Raw genomic sequence first — 26,530 nt, 5'->3', positions numbered from 1 at the left:
TTAGAATATAACCTACTATATGAGAAGAAAATACTTTTGTGTGTGTGTGTGTGTGTAAATTGGAAAACGGTTTTAATGTTTTAAAATCAAATTCCAGCTTTAACAATATTGTGAAAATAAACATTTCTAGTTACTGTAAAAGTATGCATTAAATATTATCATATAAATTCAATAAAATAATAGCAAATCAGGTGTGAAGTATGGATCAATAATGTGGTGATAATTAGCTTCATTAATTATTTTTGTTTCCGCTTTAAAGAAGGAATAAAACTTGTTGAAATTTCACGTATTAAAATTTATATAGATTATTCAAGATGTTGAAAATCTGTCATTTACGGTATTGCTTCACAGGGATTTTGCAGTGAACTCATATTATGGAGAGTTGATGCTGTTGGCCCATTATCAAAATCTGGTGGTGTGTCGGAGCTTGCACGAATAAGTTCTCCTGAAATATCTTCTTTCTCTAATGTAGCATGGATACCAACCCTACTTCCAAGGTTAGTTTATTAATACAATTATATATATATATATATATATATATATATATATATATATATATATATATATATATATATATATATAATATTGTTCTGTAGCCAGAATAGAATATCAAATAAAGGCAAGTAAAATGAGGAACATACATACTACCTACAAAAAACAAATATAATTAACATAAAATATATTATTATTATTATTATTATTATTATTTTATTTTTTTTATTTTTTTTTATTTTATTTTATTTTTTTTTTTTTTGAATCTTCAGATAAATTATTAATTTCCAATGATTTCATCGTCTCAATTTTAAACTTATTGAGGCCTGGCTGTATGCCTACAACCACGTGCAATCACCCATCCTAGTAGGTGCAGTTTTCATTATTTCAATTCACAGAAACAGGTGTAATTCAGAAACAATAGAAACGCTTAGTTATTTAAATTATTTGTCTGTTTTAAAAATTTTCTGGGATTTTGTGATAATAAATAAGTTGTTCGCAAGTTTTCGTTTCTAGTTCTGTTATCTAATAAATAATTAAATAAATATACTAAGAAAATAATAATAATACAAAATTGTGACAAATGTTAATCATTAGTAACGTGAATGTGCGAAACTTACTTCAGAATGAAAAAATGTTTTAAAATTAATATTTCCTTTCCATTTTCGGAACTTAGATGTAATTGTAAAGTCCAGTTTTCTGCTTCAGATCCATCTAGTATTAATAATGTATTTTTATGTTAAGTTAGGAAATATTGTGTATGTTTTTTTTTTTCTGTATATTGCATTACTTGCAGCGTAAGTTGTGCAGTTTGATATCTTTGGTTCCGTTGCAAAATAAAATAGTGTTCTTCTAAACTGAAATCTCAATTTCTAATAATATATTACTTAACTCCTTATTTTATAAACATATAAACACTGAAAACAAGTTCGCATTGCAAACATGATATTTTATTTCCACATCTATAGTATAATTAAGTGTTCATAGATCAAGACGCTAACTAATTCAGAAATGAGACTTTTTTAAAAAAAAATTTCTCCGAGGACACTAACCTGTACATTTACAGCTTGAGTTAGTTTCATCTCTGTCTCGCTGAAAATGCTCCTTAGAAGCGAAAATATATTTCTCATACAATAAGCAACGACATACTTTTGCATAGTAATTTCACCTTTCTGGATTGGTGTAAAATAGAATGACGTCTTCGCTATTCCAGCTGAGTGGAACTGTTCTATTAAGAAAAGGCTGAAGTATGTTCATTTAGAGTTGCACGACAGACATGAATCGCAAACAGTAACACCGTCTTTCGTATTTTTGGACGTGTTCTCCGGTTAAAAGACATTTTTTTTTTTTCTGATTGGCTGGTGTTGGAGCCTTGCTTCTGAAGAGGTGCTTTGAAGAGACGCTCTTAAATTTGTAAAAGAATTAACGAGAACGTGGTTCCATTCTGTTATACAATACTGAAATTTATTCAACCAGTTACAGTATTGCTACCAGGATTGTTAATGCAGCAGCCTGCTGCTTGTAACAACATATGGAATTTGAATTACTTTCAGTGTGGGATTGTTTGTTTTGTCTTTCATGAGCGTTCATTATATACATTTTGTAATTCCTGCTTTCATACTGAGGATTTAGTTTCTTCATTACCCGCTAGTGTAGATTCGGATAACAGTTGGTGTTGAACACAGCATAAAAGGAAATCAGCGTGTAAAATAAAATATTCAGTTCATGGGATGCGCTGTTAACAGTATATTTGACTTCAACAGCTTGGAAATATTCCATGTGGTTGGCTTAAATACAGGTTGGTAAAATAATAAACTGACATCTTGACGCCTGACGTCATGTTTGTCAACTTTGAATTATGTGATGTAGCTACCAGACTGTAATCAATGTTTTTTTTTTCTCTCAAATTCACATATATTTGTGTTTTCTGTACTCCCCAAGTGCGTCAGTTATTTTTTTTAACATCCTATCTTTAATCAAAATCGTTATTAATTGAGTAACAAGTAAAACTTTTATTATGTGAGATATGATTTGTGTATTTTAAGGTTACTTTAATCCGGATTTAAACATGATGTATATGTTCTAACTTCAAGTGTGTTAATTGTATTAAAGCGGAAGAGATTCTTCTTGTTCAGCGCTACTAGGGTTAGATTATGTTATGTTTAATGTTCAGATAGAGAGTTGGTAGTGAGAAGGTTGCATGAATTTTTGTCATCGAGAAATTGATACACTAATTCAAAATTTTGTGGGCTTATCAAGTGTGATATTAGGTGGTACACTCATAAGAGTTGAAAATCAGCTGTTCAATGTTGATTTTTAAAAAAAAAAAAAAATTACTAGCTGAACCTGCGCTCTCTATACAACGCATCATTCACATATAAGGATGAATTACTCATTATATCTGTACATGTTCCTTTATAGACACAAGTAAAGATGTCTTGATAAAAATCAGCAACGGGTACCATAAAGGGGAAATTTTTAGATTATTTTTTCAATATCGCACCGTTTGCAAGATTTGAGTACTTCCGGTTGGAGTTCCTAATTCATGTATGATCAATGTTTTCTTTCTTCTTGTATGCAGTATGTAAAAGCAAATACATTACAAACACAATTAACTAGAATGTCAGTGATATATGGTGTTCATTGGGCAAACCACTCCAAACAATAAAGATTCATCTTAGATTGGAGAAATGGTTATCCTTAGTTTTTCATTATCATTTGGCTATGAAACAAACGCCTGAGAAATATACAATCCCTGTAGACAAACATGTGGTGTTGGAACGTATAACTCGTAGGATGTAGTGCTTTACTTTTTTAAAATTTCAACACTTCCAGTGTACCTCTAAAAATGTAATAAAGAAATAACGGCCATGTTTTTTTCAAATATTCAATTAGAACTGAACAATCTAGACAAAATTTGCAGTCGATCAGTGAAAACAGCATCTTTCTAGAACCTATGTTCCCGAGAACTCACTGTCGAAATTATTGGTCACAAACATATAAACGTCCACAAACATATAAACTTTTCTAGCATTTTAATATATAGATTATTTAAACGTTTGGAAAGTAATATTAATAGTGATGAAAGGGTAGTTAATAACGTAGAAACAGATAAAAAGCGTAGAAAAGAAATGAGTAGACAAAGTTAGGTAGTCAGTAACGGATATTTGAAGAACCATAAATAAGCTCCATAGTTTCCGCACTCCTGGAAAGTCTTGGAAAAGTAATGGAAAATTCTTGCAAAATTCTTGAAAGTTCTTGAAATTTGCTGGACAAATTACAATGAAATAAAGTAGTGTATGTATACGGTATTCATCATTTTTTTAAAATGTACTTTTTTATTAGAATTTTCATATTGTTACCGGTTTTACTCGTATTCATTGTTTGAACTGATTTGATTTGATTTTCAATTTAACGTCTTTTTCAGCAGCGAGGCTATATAAGGCATGGACCTACAGTTTAATGTGAGATCCAAACCGCGTGAACTCCCACTGAGAATCGAACCCGAGTCTCCCACGCCAAATATTCATTGTTGAAAATAATTGTTACTGAAATGTTTATTTGAGAAACGGACATTTCTGTAGAGGAGGCATTTTATGTATAGATTTTAAGTGAAGTAGACGTAAATTATCATTTAAATCTTGGTATTTTTATCAGTTTCGGAGTACAGATGTAAAACTGTATGGGGGCATCGAAATGTGGAAGAAGTTCTGTCACAGTTTTCGATGTAAGTCTGTATAAATGTGGACTTCTTGTTAGGAAATCCCCGGTTATCAGTTTAACGTATGAAAATATTATTAGGAATAGTGTATGGAGAAATTGAATACTGGTGGAAGATTCGTTGCTTTCTTATTTTGGTTTTTGTTTTTTTCAGCACTACACTAGGTAACTTGTCAAATTCTCCAAGTGCCTGCTTTGTTGCATCAGACGGGCATAGTTTGCGTGTATATCAGGCTGTGATAGATGCTAGAACCCTGTTGGCGGAAATATCTACGTCGGAACGAAGAAGTAGAATGATGGTGAGAATTTCATTTACACCTAAAATTTAAGTTAGACATATGCATTCGTTTGAATGTAACTATGAAGGAAGGTATTTCAGATGCTCGTGAGTCTCATAGTAAAATGTAGTATTTGTGTTAGAGACCAAATCGTTCTAATTCCATTCAAATTCCGTTTGTATTATGTAATGACTTAGTTAAGAAACAGTAGATATTTGAGCAACAAATCAATGGGTAGATATTTGTTGTAGCCTGCAGTTTGGCCATACTTCGGTTAGGTTTAGAAAGAGATTTAAACCCGTGCAACATTCTGGGCACAATTATGATTTTTTTTTTAATCTAGTCTCAAAAAAGTTGTGTGTTGAATAGTTTTAAGTTTTGGAGCACGCTTGTTTCTTAATAATATTTTAAGTGTATAGTAATCAAATACTCCTAGTAAGCGTTATATGTTATAAGTAACCGTAGTTTCAACAGATAAACTCCGTCATCATCAATGGTATTGAAAATACGTCCAGTAATCTCTTTCAGCAAAACAAGTATTTAAACAGGATTTTGTACACGTCCTGTAATGTTCTGAACCATTTTTAGCAGTTTCGCCTGCCATCGTTAATAGATATATAAAAATTCGAAATTCACTCTTGCACTGTTGTCTGGACAGAGTTGAATAAGGTTGAAGTCACAAATCGTAATAACCAGCTCTTGTTGAAAAACCGTTGAAGTGGAATTCTGTTTCTTGTGAAGACTTGAAAATGAGAACTACCTTCCTGTGCAAAACATAGGTTCAAAATGCATTGTTCAATTGTTGCATACAATTTCAATTTAACACAATTTTTGAAACAAACAATGATGATAGTGAGACTACCTTCATTATTAATAAGGTATAGGTTGTGAATAGTTACCATATATAAACCACAAACACTTAAAATTGGTTTAACTACAAATTGGATTACTGTTACTTTTAAAATGTATAAACAGTTACACAATTTATGAAAAATGATATTCATTTGGCTCTGTTGCCAGATTCCACTGAATGCTGCTTAAAATCCTGAAAAGTAGCCAGCCTTGAAAGGTAACTAAATTACAAGGATGTACTGCTTGGTTTTGTGAAGTACTAAAAATTGAATAAAGAAATGAAAAATGTATAACATTTTTGAATTCCTAATATCTGAAATAATTTGTGATATTTCGAATACTTTACGAGTATCCATTTTCAGGGTCCACAGAGACTTAAATCGTATTACTGAGTAAGATCTTCACATATTTTTAACTCCTGACATTAGTGAAATTTTTAATTTATTTACGAAGTACCTGATTTTAAAGAAGCTGACTGTTATATGGAGACTTTACGCTCTTATTCGTCCCCACATAAAATTGTGTGTGTGTGAAAAGTGCACTTAACAGAATAATTATTATGCAATTCTAATTCTTTAAAGCAAATATCTTGCAGGTATTTGAGAGTATTAATATCTACTTGAAACAGGTCTTGATGTTAGTTTTAGTTTTTTTTTTTTTTTTTTTAAATGTATTATGTCTACTAATTGAAACTGTGATCATTGTGGTTATTTAAAATGACTTACCATCTTTTATCTTACCTCCCCTTATTAAAATTTAAACCCCATGGCTGAAGTCTGAAAGATTATTTGACTAGATAATACCGAGAAATTGATTTACATTCAGTAGATCTCAGGACAGAACTTGGCTCATTAGTTAATACTAACTAATTAAAATTTGCTTCAATAGACGTTGAGAAAATATATAATTTTGTACGCATTAATGTTGCAAATAAATTGGGCCAAAAGTGGCCTAAAGAAAGCAAATTTATGGATTTAGAATTATACCAACTCACAAATAAGCTAAAGCGTTGAGTCACAACACATTACATCACTATCGATTACAAACAAATATAAGGGAACCCCATTGTCCTTACTATTAGCTAATATAGTAATGAATCTGTTTGAAACCAAAATTTTAAAGAATAATATAAATTTATCAGATATAGCTGCTCTGTAGATGACACGTTGGTAGTGTACAGAAAGAATGAAGTTAACTTAATGATAACTTAATGAAAGAATTCAATGATATTTATCCGGGCATCAAATTTATGTCAGAACTGGAAATAAATAATAACATCAATTTTTGAACCTCATCATTTCTCGGTACAGTCCGCAGCAAAAACTTGCAACATGAGAACATGAGCATGTACGTTTATTGTGAAACGACCAAGTCTTTTCCTCGAAAATAAGTGTGCAGGGGAGGATGCTGAGGTTCTCCTGGCGTGATTCGTGTCACTTAGACGTTATGTTGATTGCCTGGGCTGTTAGGCGTAGTTTCACAATAAACTTATATGCTCATGTTGTAGGTTTTTTGCTGCGGACTGTACAATAAGAAAATTTCAGCTTAATTATTCAAGAAAGCCAGCTTTTGCGATTACTGTGTCTACAAAATATCTACATATTCTAATAGAATAATGGCAAATGTTTGGATAGTTTTCTTTTTCTAAGAACTTCCAGAATGCCGTTCTTACAACAGGAGCTTCAGGATCAGTTAAAAATCATCTTCGATTTGGAATTAAAAAAATGTGCACCCATAAAATGCTGGAGGAAAAAAAAATAATTAAAACAATCTTAAATCGTTAAAAATATTGATATCAAAAGAGGATAGCCTTACCTCTATGACCCAGTTTAAAATTTAGATTATAGAAAAAGCCTCAGAAATTAGCATTCAAGGTCTCAATAAAGTCCTGAAGAAAATCAAGAAAAACTTTAGTAAGTTACAAAAAATATTCCGTAAACAAATAAACATATCAGGAATATAGAAGGCAAATTGTGAATGCAACAGGTCATACAAGGATTAGTCAAGTCTTGCAATATATTGGTACACAACATATCTGTATTTATTACAGTACACTGAAAACAGGTTAATATTTGTAGTATAATCCGTTATGTTGGACTGTGCAGTTACCTTCCTGCCAGTTTCTCAATTTCGCATCTGCACTACGTCTTGTCCTAAGAGGCAAAGAAGTCAGTCACAATTACCTCTGCTTCCTGCTGGTTGGTGAAACATCGTGATTTAAGAAAGTGCGCCATGGATCGAAACATATAGTAATCCATAAGGGCAAGGTTGGAACTATACGCCGGGTGTGGCATGAATTGAACGCCATCAAGTTGCTGAATAATTGGTTGCGGGTTTTTTTTTATTTTTTTTTTTTAACCAAGTATGTTTTGGCGTTAGCTTGTTGGAGCAGGGCGCGCTTTCGGTTGAGCAGTGGTGGATATTTTTGGCGTAGTGCAACATACATCCGCTTCAGATATTCGGAATGAAGGTCAGCATAGTACGACCGTTAGGAACGAACTCGAAGTGAATTACTCCCTCGTAGTTTCTCCATACATTCAGAGCATGACTTTATGATAGCAGCGGGCCTGTTTGATGCCAAGTTCTAGAAGTTGGCCCTTGCTCAACTACTGTTTTTGCCTATTTGGATTTCTGAGGAACTCCATGAAACTTCATGGATGTGAGAATCTGTTTCAGGAAAAGCACATTACGTAGATTTTGCAACAGTTGTTGGCACACATCCATTCTCTACTGGGCCTGAGCTGGGGTCAACTTATGTGGAAGGATGCTGCAGCATCTGATTATTTTTCGAGTTCGTGAAGGTGATGCACTATAGTGAAATGGGACAGGCGAGTTGGTTTGAGAACCATCATGTACTGATGGATTTATTTTCCTCAGTGGCATGTTGTATAATCATAAAATCTGCTACACTGGGGCGGCTGGACCTTGGCTGATGTTTAACGTTTTTACAACGTGCGCGAAACTTCTGAAACCAACAAATTGTGTGCTGCTGTGGTTCACTGCACCTCTCCTTTAGCATGATAAATATTTAGGATTGCTTCCGCCGCGTTATGCTCGAGTTCGAACTCATGTGTAACAGTTCACGTATCAGACGTTGTTGAACACTCATCGTCATTACTATAAAAACTAACTGAAGATTACGGAGTGGTGACCACACAAACTCTTAAGCCAGTTGAACCTTGTACTTACGGTTGATCACGGCGTATAAATGCACCTGCTGTTTGGGTTTTGGAAATGTTGCAAGATTTATGACTCACCATTGTACATTAGAATTGTCAAAAGGGATTTAGAAACCAGAATCAAAGAACGTATCAGGGACGCCAGAGAAGATGACTTGAAAGTGTCGAGTTTGTTCAAGCATCTTCACTCATTAAAACACAAACTTAATAGAGTAAAAGCCTTGCATAGATCAACATCATTCGTAGAAAGAAGTGTTTTGAAATTGCTTTTTTAAGCAAAACAGAACAGGTGAGTTTAAAGTTTGATAAGAGGAGCCGAAGTAAACAATGAGAAAGCATTATAAGTAACCAATAAAGTTCAGCGTTTCATAATATTTATTAACCAAAGCTATAGATAAAATTCATTTATATTTAAATAAGTGAATTTATTAATATTAATTCCAGTACTGTAAGTGTCTTTAGTAATTCATTAAAGAAAGCAAGAGATCCCCTTTTTTTAACAGCGCTCAGTGGAACCTGGCAAAAAGTACAAATGAAGATCGTTTTCCATAAGTTGTGCAACTGCCTATAAATTTTAAAAATAGGAATTTAGTTTGTTGTTAAAACGAATTTTCAGTGTTTACATTTTATATATTGCAAATAACTACATTCTGTAACTTATCAATAGTGAATGTAGTTTACAGTCATCATTATTCATTTCAAAAATTGTGTTAAAACGAAATTCTATGCACCAGTTATAGTGTGTTTGGAAGCTATATTCCATTTCTTAAATCTTACAGGAGATTGGTTGTCATTTTTAAGTTTTGACAGGAAATAAATTCCACTTAAAGAATTTTTCAACTACAAGAAGCCCAGTTTTTAAGGTGTGGACCTTCTTGAACAATGAACACACAAAATGCAAAGTGATATTTTGAAATATCAAATTATGTTCCTAAAGAGTTCTGATCTATTTTGATGACGACGGGCGAAACTGTTGAGAATATACGGAAAATAATGACATAATACAATAACTAACTAACTTCAATTTTTTTCTTCTTTTTCATCAATTCTTCTTCTTCTTCTTCTTCTTCTTCTTCTTCTTATTATTATTATTATTATTATTATTATTATTATTATTATTATTATTATTATTATTATTATTATTATTATTATTATTATTATTATTATTATTATTATTCAGTTTCTGCCGTTAAACAAGTATTGAACAATGTATATTCGTGTACTCTTGTTACAGGATTCAATGGTCAGTTTGTCAACGGATAGTTCAATAGAAGATGATGTGAAACATTCCTCGTTGCATAATAGAATTAAAATTGTTTCCCAGCAATCTACTTCAAGACCTGGCTGTGTCATCCAACTGGATGCAATAGCAGATGCGACGCATGTAAGTTTTTACTAGTATAGATTGACTTTACAAAACTGAAGTGAAGTACAATCGTATAATTTGTGTTTAACTCTGGATAAAACAGATATGAAAAAGACTTGTTGGTTTTCAATAAAAAACTAGATCTGACGTAAAACGATACAGTAAAATTTTTGGTTATCCAAAATTGCTGATAAATTGTTTTCCTTTTAGTGGAAATGTTGGCTGTGTAATGGCTTTGAAGGAAAGCACAATTTAATGCACCTTAAATGTGTGTACAGAGCTTTGCGTATCAAGTATTTGATCTTGTTTTGTCGAATTGAAAGAACATGTCTACTACAAACATGGAAAGTTAGAGAATCTGATTAATTTAAGGGAGATTATTGATAGAACGAGAATCAGAAGATTAAAGAATAGTAATGACGAAGTTAACGTTCCCAGCGTCAAGCTTAAATATTATTCACTAATATTACCATCAGCTAAGGGATTTTCACAGATATCCAATTTATTCTGTGAAAGAAAAATCGCAAATTGTTCCTCCAAAACTGAGATCTAAGTAGTCTTACTAGACACTTTAGGGAATTATTTACTATGCTAAATATTACATAACCACATGCAGATCTTGGAAGTTTCTGCAAATTGCCGAATGTGAACTCACCGGAGAAGATTGTGTTATTAGTAATACTGGATAGGTGTCAGTGAACATTGTAAAAATTTTGGTAGAAGCTGGCGTCAAAGAGCAGTGAAGGCTGTAAAATTGCAAATGTATGTATCAAACAAAAATGAACTCAATATTGTGATATAGTCATCATCATCATAAGTATTCTGCCTTTATTGGCAGGTCACTTGCCGCAGCTGAGAAGCTTCCATGCTCCACGGTCCTCCGCTAACCTTTTCGTCTTCGCGTATGATCTTTCTGTTTTAATATCATCCATTAATTGCAGTCTCCTTCGCCCCCTCCCTCTCTTTCCCGCCACCATACCCTCTAGGACGTCCCTCATGATACAATCTCTTCTTAGGCAATGTCCCAACCAGTTTCTCTTCCTCTTCCTAATAATATCTAAAAGTGTTCTTTTCTCATCCACCATTTCTAACACACTCTCATTCGTTTTCCGCTCTACCCAACTAATTCTTTCCATTCTTCTCCACACCCACATTTCGAAGGCTTCCAGTCGATTTTCGTCACCTTTACGTAATGTCCACGTTTCCGCCCCATACAGTACAACACTCCACACGAAGCATTTTATGAGTTTTTTTCTCAACTCTTTATTCAAGGTCCCACAAAACAGACTTTTCTTTCTCCTAAAGGCTTCTTTCGCCATTCCTAACCTTGCTTTTATTTCACGTTCGCACTTCATGTCATTACTAAGAATACTACCCAGGTATCGAAAACTATTCACTTGTTCTATTTTCTCTCCTCCTACTTTTATATTTGACACAGACCCCTTCGTTCCAATCACCATGGCTTTTGTCTTTCTAACATTTATTTTCATCCCATATTCTTCAAAGCCCTTTCTTATTTTTTCTAACATTTATTGTGATATAGAGTGATGAAAAAATAAGTTGAAGATCGCTACATAGTGGTGATGCTTGCTGTTAGGCTAGTAAATACTAAACGATGTACGCCATTAATAAGTGTATATTGTGAAAGAAAACGTGTTCGTTTCTAGTGCTTATCAAGAATAAACATAGAGATCAACTATGGAAAACGTAGTCTACAATAGAAATAATCATTCATTCACCTTAACATTGGAAAGCTGATGATCTCAAATTAACCATCTCATTAGCTGGGAGCTCAGTTCGTAGGTGTGATTCATATCTATGATTAAAATAAGTATAATATACAGACGTGTTCAAATTATTAGACTCACGCTCGAAAAATGCAAAATTGATGAAGGAGTCCTAATTTGAGTTATAGAACATTTAATTTAATGGTTAAACCACCAATATAATATCCTTAATTTGTTTACTGCACAGTTGAAGTAGTGATATCACCGTTGAACACCAGATGGTATTAGTGAGGAGGGGGGGATTCTGAAAGTGGTGTATCAGTTGTAGATACTTATTGTGGTCCCTATCAACAAGTTACAGTCCGAAGTGTTGTGGTTTCTGTCGTAAGAAGTTAACGACATTCAGAGCGTTCAACAGTTCAAATGGGTCACTTTAAAATGATCCTGGTTTCGTGTATCAATCTTTTCTTCTGTGTAGTCCTGTAATTGCATCATAATGGGAAAAGCAAAAGACCTGTCTCTGCGTAAAATGGAAGTTAACAAAATACTTATGGTGGAAATAAGATATACACGGCAATACATTGCTAGTAGAGTTGGGATAGAACAAAAAATCTGAGTAGAATCTCTGTTGAAATGAAGAAGAGCCAAAATAGGGTTGGAAAGTGTAGGCGAAAACCAAAGCTATCGCTGAGAGGTATCAGAAAACTAAAAAGGTTGTCTCTGGGAAACAGAAGAGCAACTTCTAATAGACTTAAGCATAAAAATGGCTTAGTATGGCACAGACATTTGGCCTGGAAGTGTTCGAAGGATTCTTTGTGCCGAGGGAATAAAAGCACATGATCAAGAAAGAAAACAAAAATTAGGGTCTACTTCAATCATGGCAAAGAAGCGCCTCGAATGGGCACGAGGCCTAGAATATTGGACTGCTGACGATTGGAGAATAGTGTGTTTCAGTGACAAATAATGTATCTTTGTGTCTGATGAATGTTCACAATATGTGCGACGTTGGTTTGGGAGGAATTCAAGTTGGAATGTCTTTAATAAACCGTGAAGCGTCCTACTTCAGTCATGGTCTGGGATGTGATCTCTATCTTCGGGCCTGAAAGACTGTATATAGTAGACAGCAAATGAAGCACGACCAATACCTACAAGTTCTTCAAGAAGAACTGCTTTCCCAGACTGCATTCTGGTTTGACGACGTACAATTCATCTTTATGTATGATGGAGCCCCATGCCACCGGGCCAAAGCCGTGACAAAATTTTTTGAGGACAACGAAATTAGGGTTCTTCCGTGGCCAGGCACTAGTGCTGATATGCAGCCGATTGAAAACTTCTGGAGTTTCATGAAAGAAAAGCTAGAGAAGATGCACATTAGAACCAGACTTCAATTGAAGGGTAAGGGGAAAAAACAAGGAATGTCCATGCATGTGCTTTACCGGGTGCTTTGTCCTAGCTGTTGGTGACTCTTGGTACTATTTGATTCTATATGCCATGCGCGCGTAGATGTACAAATATCCATGTAAAAAGGGACGAAAGATTTAAAACCCTATTCTTTGTACGTGATTTCCAATATTAAAATGCCGTTTTCTCAAAAATGTAATTTTGTGACATTCCTTCTTTTTTTTCCCTTACCCTTCAATTGATCAAGGAGATCAACAAATTGTGGTATCACGATGCTGAATTGAAGGCAAAATGTGCTAAACTCGTACATAGGATGCCACAAAAGATAAAAGACTTAATAAAGAATAAGGGATTTCATAAGAAATATTAATCTTTGTGTGAGAGATAATTTTCTTGTAAGTATTCCATTTCATTTTTTTTTTTTTTTTTTTTTTTTTGTTTCCAATTTGGATATACACTATAGTAATTATATTTGAATGCTACGTACGCATTTGTTTTATTGATATTGTAAAGCATATGCCAGACCCACTAGAAATTAGGACAGAGTTACAAGGTAGTAATTTGGACTAAGTTCGAACGTATTTTCTCACGTAATATTGTAAGAACAGTAAAATATTCAGAAACTGAATGTTGTGTCTGATAATTTGAACACGTCTATATGAAATAATTAGTCTATTTTCTATCAATCTTCAACTGTTATTGTAGCCAGTGAGTACGGTGGGTCTACAATAATTATTACACATTTACTAGTGGACGCTATAGGATATATATAATAAAAAATTATTAAACCTACATCTGTATCCTATGATAGTTTTTCTTATAAATGATCTCGGTTTGCGCTGAAACCTTCTTAAGCATCAATACTTTTTGTAAATCTTTGTCCTTTCAATAAACCTTTTTTAACACTCAATTTTTGCTCAGATTTTGATCGCTAGAAATCCCCTTACGATACGCCCTTCAATCTAAGTGACATATTAAAGACCTGGTTCGAGGTAGGTATTAACTATGTTACGAAATTCATTTCAAACTTTTCATCTGTTTTCATCGTTGATGCAATCACAGACAGTTTTGGTTTTAGTATGGCAACAAATATATATTTAAAAAAAAATCCGTTATCCCCATCATAAAACGGTGCTAAAAACAAAATTCTACTTTAAAAAATTAAAATGAGAGGAAATGAAAAAGCAAAAGAATGCATATTTTCCGTAGAAGGGGAAAGAAGTGGAAAGCAAAAAGGGTTTGATTGCAGTTATTATAATAAAATGACCATATCTTGAAATCCTTTCAGGTTAGAGACACGAAATATGGTATTTAGACTTTTCGTTTAAACTAACTAAAGACGTTATCATTATATTGCAAGCGGTAATAATGATTAGAAATAATGTAAGTAAAAGGCTAATAGTCACCGCAAGAAACAAACCTCATCACTAGGAAGTACTTTCAAAGAACATCGTCGGCCAGGCACACTTCAAAAAAGATTTAAACCATAAAAAGAATTTTAAAAATGTGCGAAGTAATAATCTTCTTGTCATTAGAATTAGATATATGTTAATAGTAATTCACTTGTCACTGTTCACTGTTTTTACTTTTTTCATTATCTTCCAGATGGGGAAAATGAGTAGCAAAAACATTGCTCCAAATGGCATTTATGTCACCTTTATCTGAATTCAGTGATGGTTTCTCCTTATGAATGTGATAAGCTTCTTTAACTTTCCGTTCAGTTGCTATTTTTGCTTTTTCGATCAAACATGAATTAACAATGTTGTGGTTATTTTCTTTGAGATGTGATGCCAATCCAGATAACTGTTGTAAGCTACGAGATTTGGACGTGCGAATGTGCTTAGCGATTCTGGTAGAAGTATTCCTTTTTGTTTGACCTATATATATTTGGTCACATTGACATTTAACCATATAGACGCCACTACTTTGTTGGGGATCAGTAAAAAATGATTTAAAATTTGTAATATATTTTTCTATAGGTTTAGAAAGAACTTGATGTTTTATTTATGCAATGCCTTCTTAATTTTTGCTGAAGTATGTTGAACCCGAGGGACACCAATCCATTTGTCTTCTTCGGCATTTGTTGTTGGCCGATGGTGGGTGCCGTCGATCTCCCGTTGTACCTGTTTATACCACTTCAGTAATAAAGATTTTGGCAGCCATTTTGTTGTCCAATTTTAATTAAATATTGAATTTCTTGGTTGAGATTATTAGGAAGATCACAAATTAGAAGAGCTCTTCTGAAGAAGTTTTTCCAAATATTCAGTTTCTGAAGCCATGAATTTGATGACTTACAATGAATATACTTGGTACCAGCAAAGGGTTTACGATATACTGAAGTAACAAACTTATTGGCTTGTCTTTTGATGGTAATATCAAGGAAGTTAAGAGCTCCATTTTCTTCAAGTTCCATCGTGAATTTGACTCTAGGATGTATCTGATTAAATTCATCTAATAATTTCTTTAAATCTTGATATACCTTGTACAAAATTAAGGTATCGTCAGCATACCAAAAATACCTGATATGAGGAAATTTTGGGAGAATGTTGTTTTCGAACACCTCCAATACCAGGTTTGAAAGTATTGGAGAAAGAGTATTGCCCATGGCCAATCCATTGTCTTGACGAAAGATGGTATCTTCAAATTGAAAAACATTATTTCTAAGGCAAAAAGCTATTAGTTAAGAGACTAGTTAAATTTCGTATGGGTTTACTTTTAGTTTAAGTAAGGCAAGTTCCACTGCCTGTAAAGCCAGGTCTACTGGTGTTGATGGATACATCTCCATTACGTCAAACGATGCCATATGGATAGAATCCGCCGCAACAAACGAATTCAAACAACCATTATTTATTATACAACCATTTTGAAAGTAAGTTTGTAGGATGGTGAAAACCAGCTATTATAGGTCCTAACGGAATGTTGGGTTTATGTATTTTTATAAGACCATATATAATGGATAAGGTTGAATACTGGATTTTTAGTTTTGTTTTAACTTCGTCAGGAATCATTGGAGAATTATTAATGAACGGGTTGGTTGTTGCTATCAAAGAATGTAGTGAATTTCCTTTTTTTATCCATATTTGTTTCCTTTGTCGGCTTTAATACAAAAAAAGTTCATGTTTACGTAAAAATGATCCTAATTGCATTGTTAGCTTTCTTATGTGTGCAGTAGAGTCATTGCGTTGATGATGCTGAGATAGTACAAGGGCACATTCTTTTTTTCTCATTTCGGTAGCGTCCTCTTGGTTAGAAATAAAATGTGTAGCTTTTTCAACAGAGTAAACTAAGTCCTGAATTGTTAGATGTATAGGTTGAAAACTGAATTTTAGTCCCAAAGCAAAAATCTGATTTAACTTTCTTGGAATGTCCACATCGGTAACATTTACTAGCGTTTGTTCTGTATGGGTTTGTCTGTTGTTATGTTGTATTGTAGTTTTATACCAGGATTCACCTAATGATTGAATTCTTCTTAAGTCTAGAGCTCCTCCGTGGCTAAGCGGGTAGCGTACGCACCTTTGGCGTGGGAGACCCGGGTTCGATTCCCGTCGGGAGCTCATGTGGTTCGGATTCCACGTTAATCAGTAGGTCCACGTCTCATATAGCCTCGCTGCTGAAAGGGACGCTAAACTAAAATCAACTCAACTCTTCTTAAGTCTATTCAATTTAAAATAAAAATACTTTCGCAGTTTAGTAAACATGGTGTTCATCCAGTTATATAAGGTGCCAGAATCAACATGTGAGTGCAAGGTCATCAATTGCTTATAGCAGCTACGATTTAACAGGTCAATTTCTTTATTAACAGGGAAAGACAATCCACTACAGTTTTTGATAGCAACATCCAACATAGTTGATTAATAATTCTCCAATAATTCCTGAAGTTAAAACGAAACTAAAAACCCGTGATCCAGCCTTACCTATTATAAATAGTCTTCCAAAAATGCGTAAACCCAGCATTCCGTTAAGACCTATAATAGCTGGTTTACACCACCTTACATACTTACTTCCAAAATGGTTGTATAATAAACTGGTATCTTTTAATATACCAGTAAAATATACTGTTAAAAATAGCCTAGAGTTAAAAACATGTGTAAATTCGTTTGTCGCGGCGGATTCTATCCATATGGCATCTGTTGACGTAATGGAGATGTATCCATCAATACCAGTAGACCTGGCTTTACAGGCAGTGGAACTTGCCTTACTTAAACTAAAAGTAAACCCATACGAAATTTAACTAGTCTCTCAACTAATAGCTTTTTGCCTTAGAAATAATATTTTTCAATTTGAAGATACCATCTTTCGTCAAGACAATGGATTGGCCATGGGCAATACTCTTTCTCCAATACTTTCAAACCTGGTATTGGAGGTGTTCGAAAACAACATTCTCCCAAAATTTCCTCATATCAGGTATTTTCGGTATGCTGACGATACCTTAATTTTGTACAAGGTATATCAAGATTTAAAGAAATCATTAGATGAATTTAATCAGGTACATCCTAGAGTCAAATTCACGATGGAACTTGAAGAAAATGGAGCTCTTAACTTCCTTGATATTACCATCAAAAGACAAGCCAATAAGTTTGTTACTTCAGTATGTTGTAAACCTTTTGCTAGTACCAAGTATATTCATTTTAATTCATCTCATTCATGGCTTCAGAAACTGAATATTTGGAAAAACTTCTTCAGGAGAGCTCTTCTAATTTGTGATCTTCCTAATGATCTCAACCAAGAAATTAAATATTTAATTAAAATTGGACAACAAAATGGCTACCAAAAGTCTTTATTACTGAAGTGGTACAAACAGGTACAACGGGAGATCGACGGCACCCACCATCGGCCAACAACATGTAACAACCCGTTTTACCGGTTGTTTACATTGGTGCTGAGGTTGGCCCCCGTATGGTGCTACTGTACTAGTCATATTGTTTTGTCTGTTATATTCTTTAGTAATTTTAATTCGTTTTCTTTGTTACTGGTATGGAGGTATGTCCGTAATAATGGCACAGATGCGATATATCTGCTCAAGCTAATTTATGATATGAAACACGAAACACACACCAAAAATCTTAATCCAAAAATCGAATGTTTTTTTTAAAGCTAGTTACTGTAGATTTAGTTCAAGTTACGGCATGATGCGTAAGAGTTTTTATTCTTATCATATACGATATTCTTAAAAACAAGCTTAATATCTAACTAAACCTAATTACGTTGTTGATAAACAAACTCATACAACGATGGAAATGAAATACAACTTCTGCTTCGTTGTATGCCGTTCTTTTGTTGATATTAGAGTGGTAATCCTTGCTATTACCGCAAGAGGGCGTTTGAATCGCTATTTGATGCAGACGTAATGCTAGTTTGGAAAGATGGCGACCAGGAACTAGATGAAACGTCTTGTTGCGTTGACGACAAGTAAACACGGACAAGGAAAGAATAAGTGAGTTGTAAATTTTATGTTATACGTTATTCTCAGTAATTTAAAATTTAAATTTAATATATATAATTACTGTTAATGTGGCTAGGTCTCTTTACTGTGATATAATTGTTATAAAATTGTCTTAGTTATAGTCGAGTATGTGATATTGAAAAACGCGTTTATAGAGGCCTGGTTCCGAGAGAGGGAAAGCGCAGTTAATTCTTATGTACTAGTGTGGTTAGACGGTGCCCGTGTCAGTGCTCCAAAAAAGTTTAGAAATTTTGCAACAAAACGTGTATTTCGGACATTAACCTTGATGAAATTGTTATTTGGGCTGAACCTAGTTAATTGTTTTGGCAAGATGAGAGGAGCCTGACTCAAAATTTGTATGTAACCTTCTTTCGGCAAAAGGCCACCGAATATCACCCCCGCCATTACTATAATTATAAAGTAATGAGGCGGGAGGTGTAGTCGTCGAAATCCGTCGCTTCAGACTACGGGATCTACCTTCTATAATCGTAGAACGTCGAGCTGGTGGCCTGAGGAAGGGAATTCGGTGTTTTAGTTCGCAGGACGAAACATAACCTCTCCTGCATAATCCAAGATTGAGGGGGCCAGTTTGTGTAAACTTCTAGTAAAAAGTGTTGGAGAACTGTAATATCAAATTTTCCTTTTTCAATTCTAAACAGTATGGTAATTTATGAAATGAAAATCTTCGAAACCAATATGTGCAGATAAGTAAGAGTGCGTCACGCGTCTTCGTAACTCACCATATTTTTGTCCATTCCTAAATATTTGATAAAATTGAAATGTGATCGAATTATTAAATTTGCTACTCTTAATACATCCATTGGAAAAATCGTCTTGGAAAAGTGTGTGTTTCTATTATGTCATAGATTAGGCTGACTTGGTAGAATTTTACTTTGACCGTGCCTATAAACATGTTTTATCGCACTATAGTTTAGGTATAATTTTACTCTGATTATGTCCCTGCATATGTTTTGTTTGTTACAGTTTAGGTATAGTTTACTTTGGCCATGTTCGGTACAAAATTTTCTTTTGTACTGCGAAATGTGTTTTGAATAGGGTATAACAAACTCCTATGTGGTATTAATTTTGATTCTTTGGTTACTCACGTATTTTGTGGGTTAAATATGAATCGTCGTAAAATTTATTTCGATTATATTAACGCATATTTGTCTCGTCGTAGGTGAACGTAGATTAATCAAATATCACTCAACTTGCCACTCTTCGACTAAACTAGATAAAATGTTATTTGCCATGTGTATCCATCACTTTTGAAGCTGAATTGTGAATTTGAAATGATAAGAGTTTTGATAACGACGTTCTGGTATCATTGATGATATGTAGGCCCTGTCATATAGATGTAGATGTGGATTTTTTTTTTCATTGATCATTTGTAAATATTTCATTTTTTCATTCCATTAATAGTAGTGCTCGTTATAATAGATGTGTTATTTAACTGATGCATAAGCCAAAACATAGTAGTATATGCTACTTACTCACTTTTAAGTTGAAATGAAAGTATAATAGTAGTATAATAGTAGTAATACGGGCTAATGTCTGTTGCTTTATTTGAAATATGAATGACAGGAGTAGTTATCGATTAAACCTAACGAACGTCCATATAATAATATTCTCGTAAATAAGTAGAGAGGATGGATTACTAACATTTTTGTAAATGTTTTCTTTCTTTATTCTTCTGTTGATGTATCATGATTTAATGTGTATTAATGAACAGTGCTGAACTTTTGAGAATCTAGACAATGATCTTGTACTATACTAATGGAACAACATAGTCACATAAAATGTATTTGAAATACTGCGACGTAGGTAAATATTCGGAATAACATTTTTTTTTTTTTTTTGTTTTTGTTAATATTTGTTATTGTGTAATTATTTAATGATTGGCAAGAATAAATAGTCACGATAATCCGGCTTTATAATTTCGAATACTGGTCATAGATTTAAGTTCATACAACCCTAAATATACATATGTAGCATTTTTTTTTTTTTTTTTTTTTTTTAACAGTGTGAGATTGCAGTTAAGTAACAGCGTTAAAAATTTCCTTCACTCTTGGTTTGCTGCTGAAACAAGAACTTGAAATCTTTTGATATCTTCCGTTGCGCATACGAATTGAATACTCTATTATAACTTTCGTTAGGTTAGATGAGCCTTAGTAAATAACAACTTCATTTCTGATAAATATAAACGTATGATACATTTTATAGGTTAAGGACAGTTAGGAGAAATCTAAAACTAATACAACCTGATAATTTTTTTTTTTTTTTTTATTCTCTGAAAATTACGTATTGTTATAAACAAATGCCGAAGAAGACAAATGGATTGGTGTCCCTCGGGTTCCACATACTTCAGCAAAAATTAAGAAGGCATTGCATAAATATAACATCAAGTTCTTCCTAAACCTATAGAAAAATATATTACAAATTTTAAATCATTTTTTACTGATCCCCAACAAAGTAGTGGCGTCTATATGGTTAAATGTCAATGTGACCAAATATATATAGGTCAAACAAAAAGGAATATTTGTACCAGAATCGCTAAGCACATTCGCACGTCCAAATCTCGTAGCTTACAACAGTTATCTGGATTGGCATCACATCTCAAAGAAAATAACCACAACATTGTTAATTCATGTTTGATCGAAAAAGCAAAAACAGCAACTGAACGGAAAGTTAAAGAAGCTTATCACATTCATAAGGAGAAACCATCACTGAATTCAGATAAAGGTGACATAAATGCCATTTGGAGCAATGTTTTTGCTACTCATTTTCCCCATCTGGAAGATAATGAAAAAAGTAAAAACAGTGAACAGTGACAAGTGAATTACTATTAACATATATCTAATTCTAATGACAAGAAGATTATTACTTCGCACATTTTTAAAATTCTTTTTATGGTTTAAATCTTTTTTGAAGTGTGCCTGGCTGACGATGTTTTTCGAAAGTACTTCCTAGTGATGAGGTTTGTTTCTTGCGGTGACTATTAGCTTTTTACTTAAATTATTTCTAATTAAAGACATATTTAAGCGTTTGTTTGATATTTCGCGTTAGAAGGGAAGAAAATGAGGGAACTTGCAATTGTTATAATAAGATGGCCACGTCTCGAAATCCTTTAAGGTTAGAGACAAGAAATTTGGTATTTAGACTTCTCATTTAAAACAATTAATGACGTGTTCCAGGGTTTTTGACGGGGCCGTGGTGGGTCAATGTTAATATGTTCACCTTCTGCGCATGGGGTCATTACTTTAATCCCTGCTCGTGCTAAGTGGGCTTTGTGATGGACAAACTGTATGCATAGATTTTCTTGGGATTCTCTCGTTTGGTCCCAGTTGCTTTATTCCATCATGTCATTCATTCTCATCATCACTATCTCTTTTAACGTACGGCATAATCATGGGACGTAAAACCGAAAGATTTCATTTTTTCAGCTTTTCGTTTTATGATATTTCCCATAGAAGGTAAGAAAAATGGCGGGAAGAGAAAAAAAGTTGGGTTGCAAATATTGCAATAAGATGGTCATATCTCAAAATGCCCTAAGGTAAAAGACATGTTAGGGAGGTGAAATTTGGTATTGGAACTCCTTATTGTATACAAGTGGACATATGACAACATTTCCGCAAATTCCACTTTTATCGAGAGAAGGGCGAGCAATTTTTATATATATGTATAAAATACAGTATATAAAAATGTCTTATCTTCACGGGAGAAGAGGCGGATCATTTGAAATTAATTTTTGAATAGTTAACCGTAGCTAACACTTAGGTCGTTTGTCATTTCACTTTGATTGAAATGCGTATTACAAGGGTAAGACTCTAAATCTTTTTAAAGAACAACATCATAAATCTATCCTTCCCGTGCGAAGAACGGGTATTTCGACTAGTAAAGGATGTAGATGTGGGAGATCCAAGTACTATCTATATAATAAACCAGGTAGTATATAATGTTAATTTTCACATTTACTATGTACGTGTGCAGAGAGATAGGAACTACAGGGATTGTGATTTCTGTAGGTTTATTGATTGCTTGATGGTACATAAGAGATTCTGTGTGTCCAGTTGTTATAGTATTCGGCTTCATTGGTCTGCATCTTTAACTGCAGATCTCATGCTCACTCACAAGTGTAAATCTCTTGCACAGGAGTGAATGGTTAGTAGTGGATTTTCCATACCTCGTTTTCTGTTTGGACTTGTATTGTATTATTCTTAGCTCCCAGTCATTTATAAATAGAGAATAGAAGAATTTCAAAGATTTTGTTCCGGTAATTTGAATTGCAAATATTAATATTAGACTAAATGAAAGAACCAGTTGTAGTAACTAAGAAAACAAACACGAATGTTTACTAATGTTTTCGCAGAAAGGTTAAACGATGTATATGATATCTTATCGATTTGAGAATATTTTTCTACGGAATTTAATTAAGGTTTAAATGGATGCAGAAAATATTTTAATGAAAAAAATATTGATTTAATGTTGTGTAATAATACGACTTGTGTAAAGATATTCTTTTCATGGTTACGTTATCCACGAAAGAATGTTTGATATTGTCCTTCTTTTTCTTTCAAGGACTGGCAAAATACTCAGTTCCTTCATGTTTTCCAAGAACAATTAATAACAGGAGAGAGAGTAGAAAAGACTGGTTCAGACACGAACAAAGATGATGATCTCGGCTTAATGGAAACTCAGTTAGGGGCCATGGTGGACTTGCAGCAGTCAGCGGTTTTTGAGGAACCATTCTATATAGTCCTTTTAGAACGTACTGGGAAAACGACGTTAGTGCATATGTGGAGACTTGTTATTGCATCACAACCATCAAATGTCGGTATGTTAATGAAAAGGTGATCTATAATTTGGTTGGATATTAAGAATCAAAGTGCATGAGTAACACAAGGATGTATACTTACATAGCTCTAATTGATCATTAGTGAATCGTTATAAATATTAATATTGGATCCTGTAGTTCTTAGCTTTATTAAAAACAAAACCGTTATTTTGAAGTGGCTTAATTCAGCAATGAATTACACTGCTCAACAATGAAAATGTAAATTGAAGAAAATCACCTAATTATTGATTTTGTGGTGCTAAAGACGAACTTGGAAATGAAAATTGAAAATTTGCTCTTGCTTTAGTTTTACATTCGTGTCTAATAATAACTTTATAGTACTGAACATATTCGCAACATTTAGTGTAAAAAGACACTGCTATGGCAACACTGGAAGAGTTACATTATCACTCAGTTCCTTTCTGTTTCTCATCTCAGTTATGTCCTGCTAGTGTGTGCGAAAAAACATGTTTTCTTTTTTTCTTTTTTTGTGAAGAACTGCACACAAAAATACACGTGTTTGCATATATTTGTGAGCGTTTCCTCAGAGTTTCTCAAAAAAGAGCTTAAATAAACAAATATGCCGTGACATTGAGTAAACAGTGCGGTCAATTTCTGCGGGGAAGTAACATTTTCATCACAAAAGCAGCATATATTATCACTGTTATTTTGGGTGTAAAATTGGAGATCAAGATTAAGCACACACATTGTTTGTAACACTTTGCCAGCAATCTTAAGAAACAGATTAAATGGGAAGAGACGTTCAATACTTTTTGCAGTGTCCAAGATTTGGAAGGAACCAAATGACCACACCAGTGAATGCTACTTTTCTGAGGCTTCTCGTGTCTAGAAGCAAATTTCCAGGAAGAAGCGAACATTGATCTATTCTAACATTCCATCTGCAATGCACCTAGTTTCAGATAGAGAAGGATTACCTGTTCTTCGCACATCCAAAGAATACGACTTTTATCTGATGATGATCAAGAAGTTGAGCCACCTGAACTAAGTACTTGGAAGGACCGTGAACTTGAAAATACCTTCAAGTGAACTACATAGACGAACTCAAGAAGAGCTAAGTGGTCTCATTAGGAATTTGGACCGCTCAAAAACCAAATCGAAATTTTAGTGTTACGGTTACAGTAATGAAATTTACTGCAGGAGGACGTAAATATTTTTCTGTATCGGAACGGGGAGAAGAATTTCCCTTCATTTTTTCACTTTGCAAGACACTTGTCGCATGTGTAGTCATAAATGGCCTCATGAAGACTCTGAAAATTAACTACGATCATACGGGGTAGAGGCACTTCATAGATTTTTCAAACGCGAGTTCAAAAGCCGTGCTTTTATTCATTAGAAACGATCTTTGTTTCATTGTTGTGCATGCAGTTCATATGAAGGAATCTTGTGAGAACTTGGAACGTTTACTGCGAGCCATTAAATATTATGACTTTCAGTTGCACATTTGAGGTGAACTTAAAGTAATAGCACCGTTGCTAGGGGTGGAATTAGATTATACAAAATAATGCTGCTTTATATGTTAATAGAACAGTAGAAGTTGTGCCTCTCACTACAAATCATTTCATATCAATTCAACACAGTGACTTAACCTCACCATCTTAGATTTTAATAGAAATTTGGTACATAGATACCCTCTATGTAGACTAAGAAAAATACCAAATTTAAACTTTATATATCAACCGGTATTGAAGATAGGGTTATGTAAAGATTGAAAAATAATAACCAAAATAGCATGTTCAATGAATTTTAAAATTGGAATTGCAGCTCTCCTAATTGAGATAGAGAGCTGATTGAGGTGTCATTTTACAGTATTTTTCATGCTCTTTCTTGTGGTGTACATCATCATATAGGATAATACAGAATTGTTTTTACAAAATCAAAATCAAAATTTTACTTCAAAATTTTTCAAAAAGTACGTATTTTAAAATTTTGAAATTAATTCAATGAACAGATACTATTGTTGTAAAGCACCTGGCAAAGTATGAATTTGGGATGATAATGGATTCATTATTTAAAAATTTCAAAACTAACACTTGATTTTTCAAGAATACTCTGTACGTGGGGTAATAATACAAGATTGCTAAGTTTTACACTTCTGTGAACATAAAAGTGAACACTTACTTGAAGAAAGAGTATAGAAGAGTCCATAGTAAAACTTCTCAGTAAGTACAGTAATGGGATATGTTTATCATTTGAAGTTTAAAAAAGCCGCATTTGTTCGGTATACACCACTTTCAAGGAGAACATAACTTCTTCCAAGTGGGAGTTACAGGATTCACTTTTATGAGAACGTCCACTACTAACATCCACAGAACATCAGCATTTCTTGGATATCAGAATGATGAAGATGGCCCAGGTGGATAAAGAAGTTATTTTTACTTCATCAAGTTCTTCATTTTTCTGTAAAACAACGGAGCCACCAATTTTCTTATTAGACAGCGGCGACATGGCCTGATATATCTTCTAATTGAACTTTATGTGGAGATTTTGACACTTTCTTTTCCCAACCCTGCAAACCATCTGAAAATTTTAGTACAATTTTCGCTTATATTGAATTTGAACCCTCCCTGAAAAGCTGCTGTGGATCCCCTAAATAAATTCCTGCGTACGTTGCATATAATTAATGCGCTAAAATGGCGTTTATACAAACACTGAATGCTGGAATTTTAAAATTAAACATTTAGTGTGAGATATCATTCAAGAAAATTCAAAAGTCCAATTGAAAAACTTAGATGCAGTCGATAAATTTGCGTACTTTATTTTTATCAATATATTTAAGCAAAGTTAAAAATATTAACTATGAAACAGACATTCAGGCAGGCAGATAGATAAGATAGAATTTGTTTCATTAGCAGGGTCGGCGTCACGATTTTGAATAGGCTATTTTTTAATTTAATTTTTTAAAAATATAAATATATAGGATTTATTCCTTTGCAGTAAATGTATATTTATTATATTTAGACGTTTATATTTTTTCAATTTTAGGTAAACCCGGGCCTACCCGTTAAAGCTGTTTTAGTTCGTTTAGGCTTAACGTCCGTATGTAATAGCGAGGTTATGAAGGATTGAACATATTATTAAAAGTGACATCTGAACCACTACTCCCGTTTCCAGCTAGGAGAAATTTTGTGGGCTCATCAGGATCGTTTAATTACAAGGCGAAAATTAGATTCACCTAACACAGATGATTCGAAATGTGTGAAAACGTCACTATGAAATT

General features: G+C 33.5%; 1 protein-coding gene across 3 annotated transcripts in view; it reads left to right on the top strand.

The window, feature by feature from the left end:
• Rbcn-3A (rabconnectin-3 alpha) overlaps window positions 1-26,530 on the top strand; it is a 354,959-nt gene that overhangs the window by 91,815 nt on the left and 236,614 nt on the right. For all 3 annotated transcript variants that reach the window (XM_081733859.1, XM_081733860.1, XM_081733858.1), the window contains exons 13-16: window positions 352-497; window positions 4,367-4,511; window positions 9,756-9,905; window positions 23,037-23,292. In XM_081733859.1, coding sequence (XP_081589985.1) covers window positions 352-497; window positions 4,367-4,511; window positions 9,756-9,905; window positions 23,037-23,292 — 697 coding nt within the window. The remainder of the gene's footprint in view (window positions 1-351; window positions 498-4,366; window positions 4,512-9,755; window positions 9,906-23,036; window positions 23,293-26,530) is intronic.

This window comes from Thermobia domestica, chromosome 12, assembly GCF_964235325.1.
Source record: "Thermobia domestica chromosome 12, izTheDome1.hap1.1, whole genome shotgun sequence".
NCBI classification, from domain to species: Eukaryota; Metazoa; Arthropoda; class Insecta; order Zygentoma; family Lepismatidae; genus Thermobia; species Thermobia domestica.
Note: the sequence above shows the minus strand (reverse complement) of the source record. Positions and strands in the feature narration are given on the sequence as shown.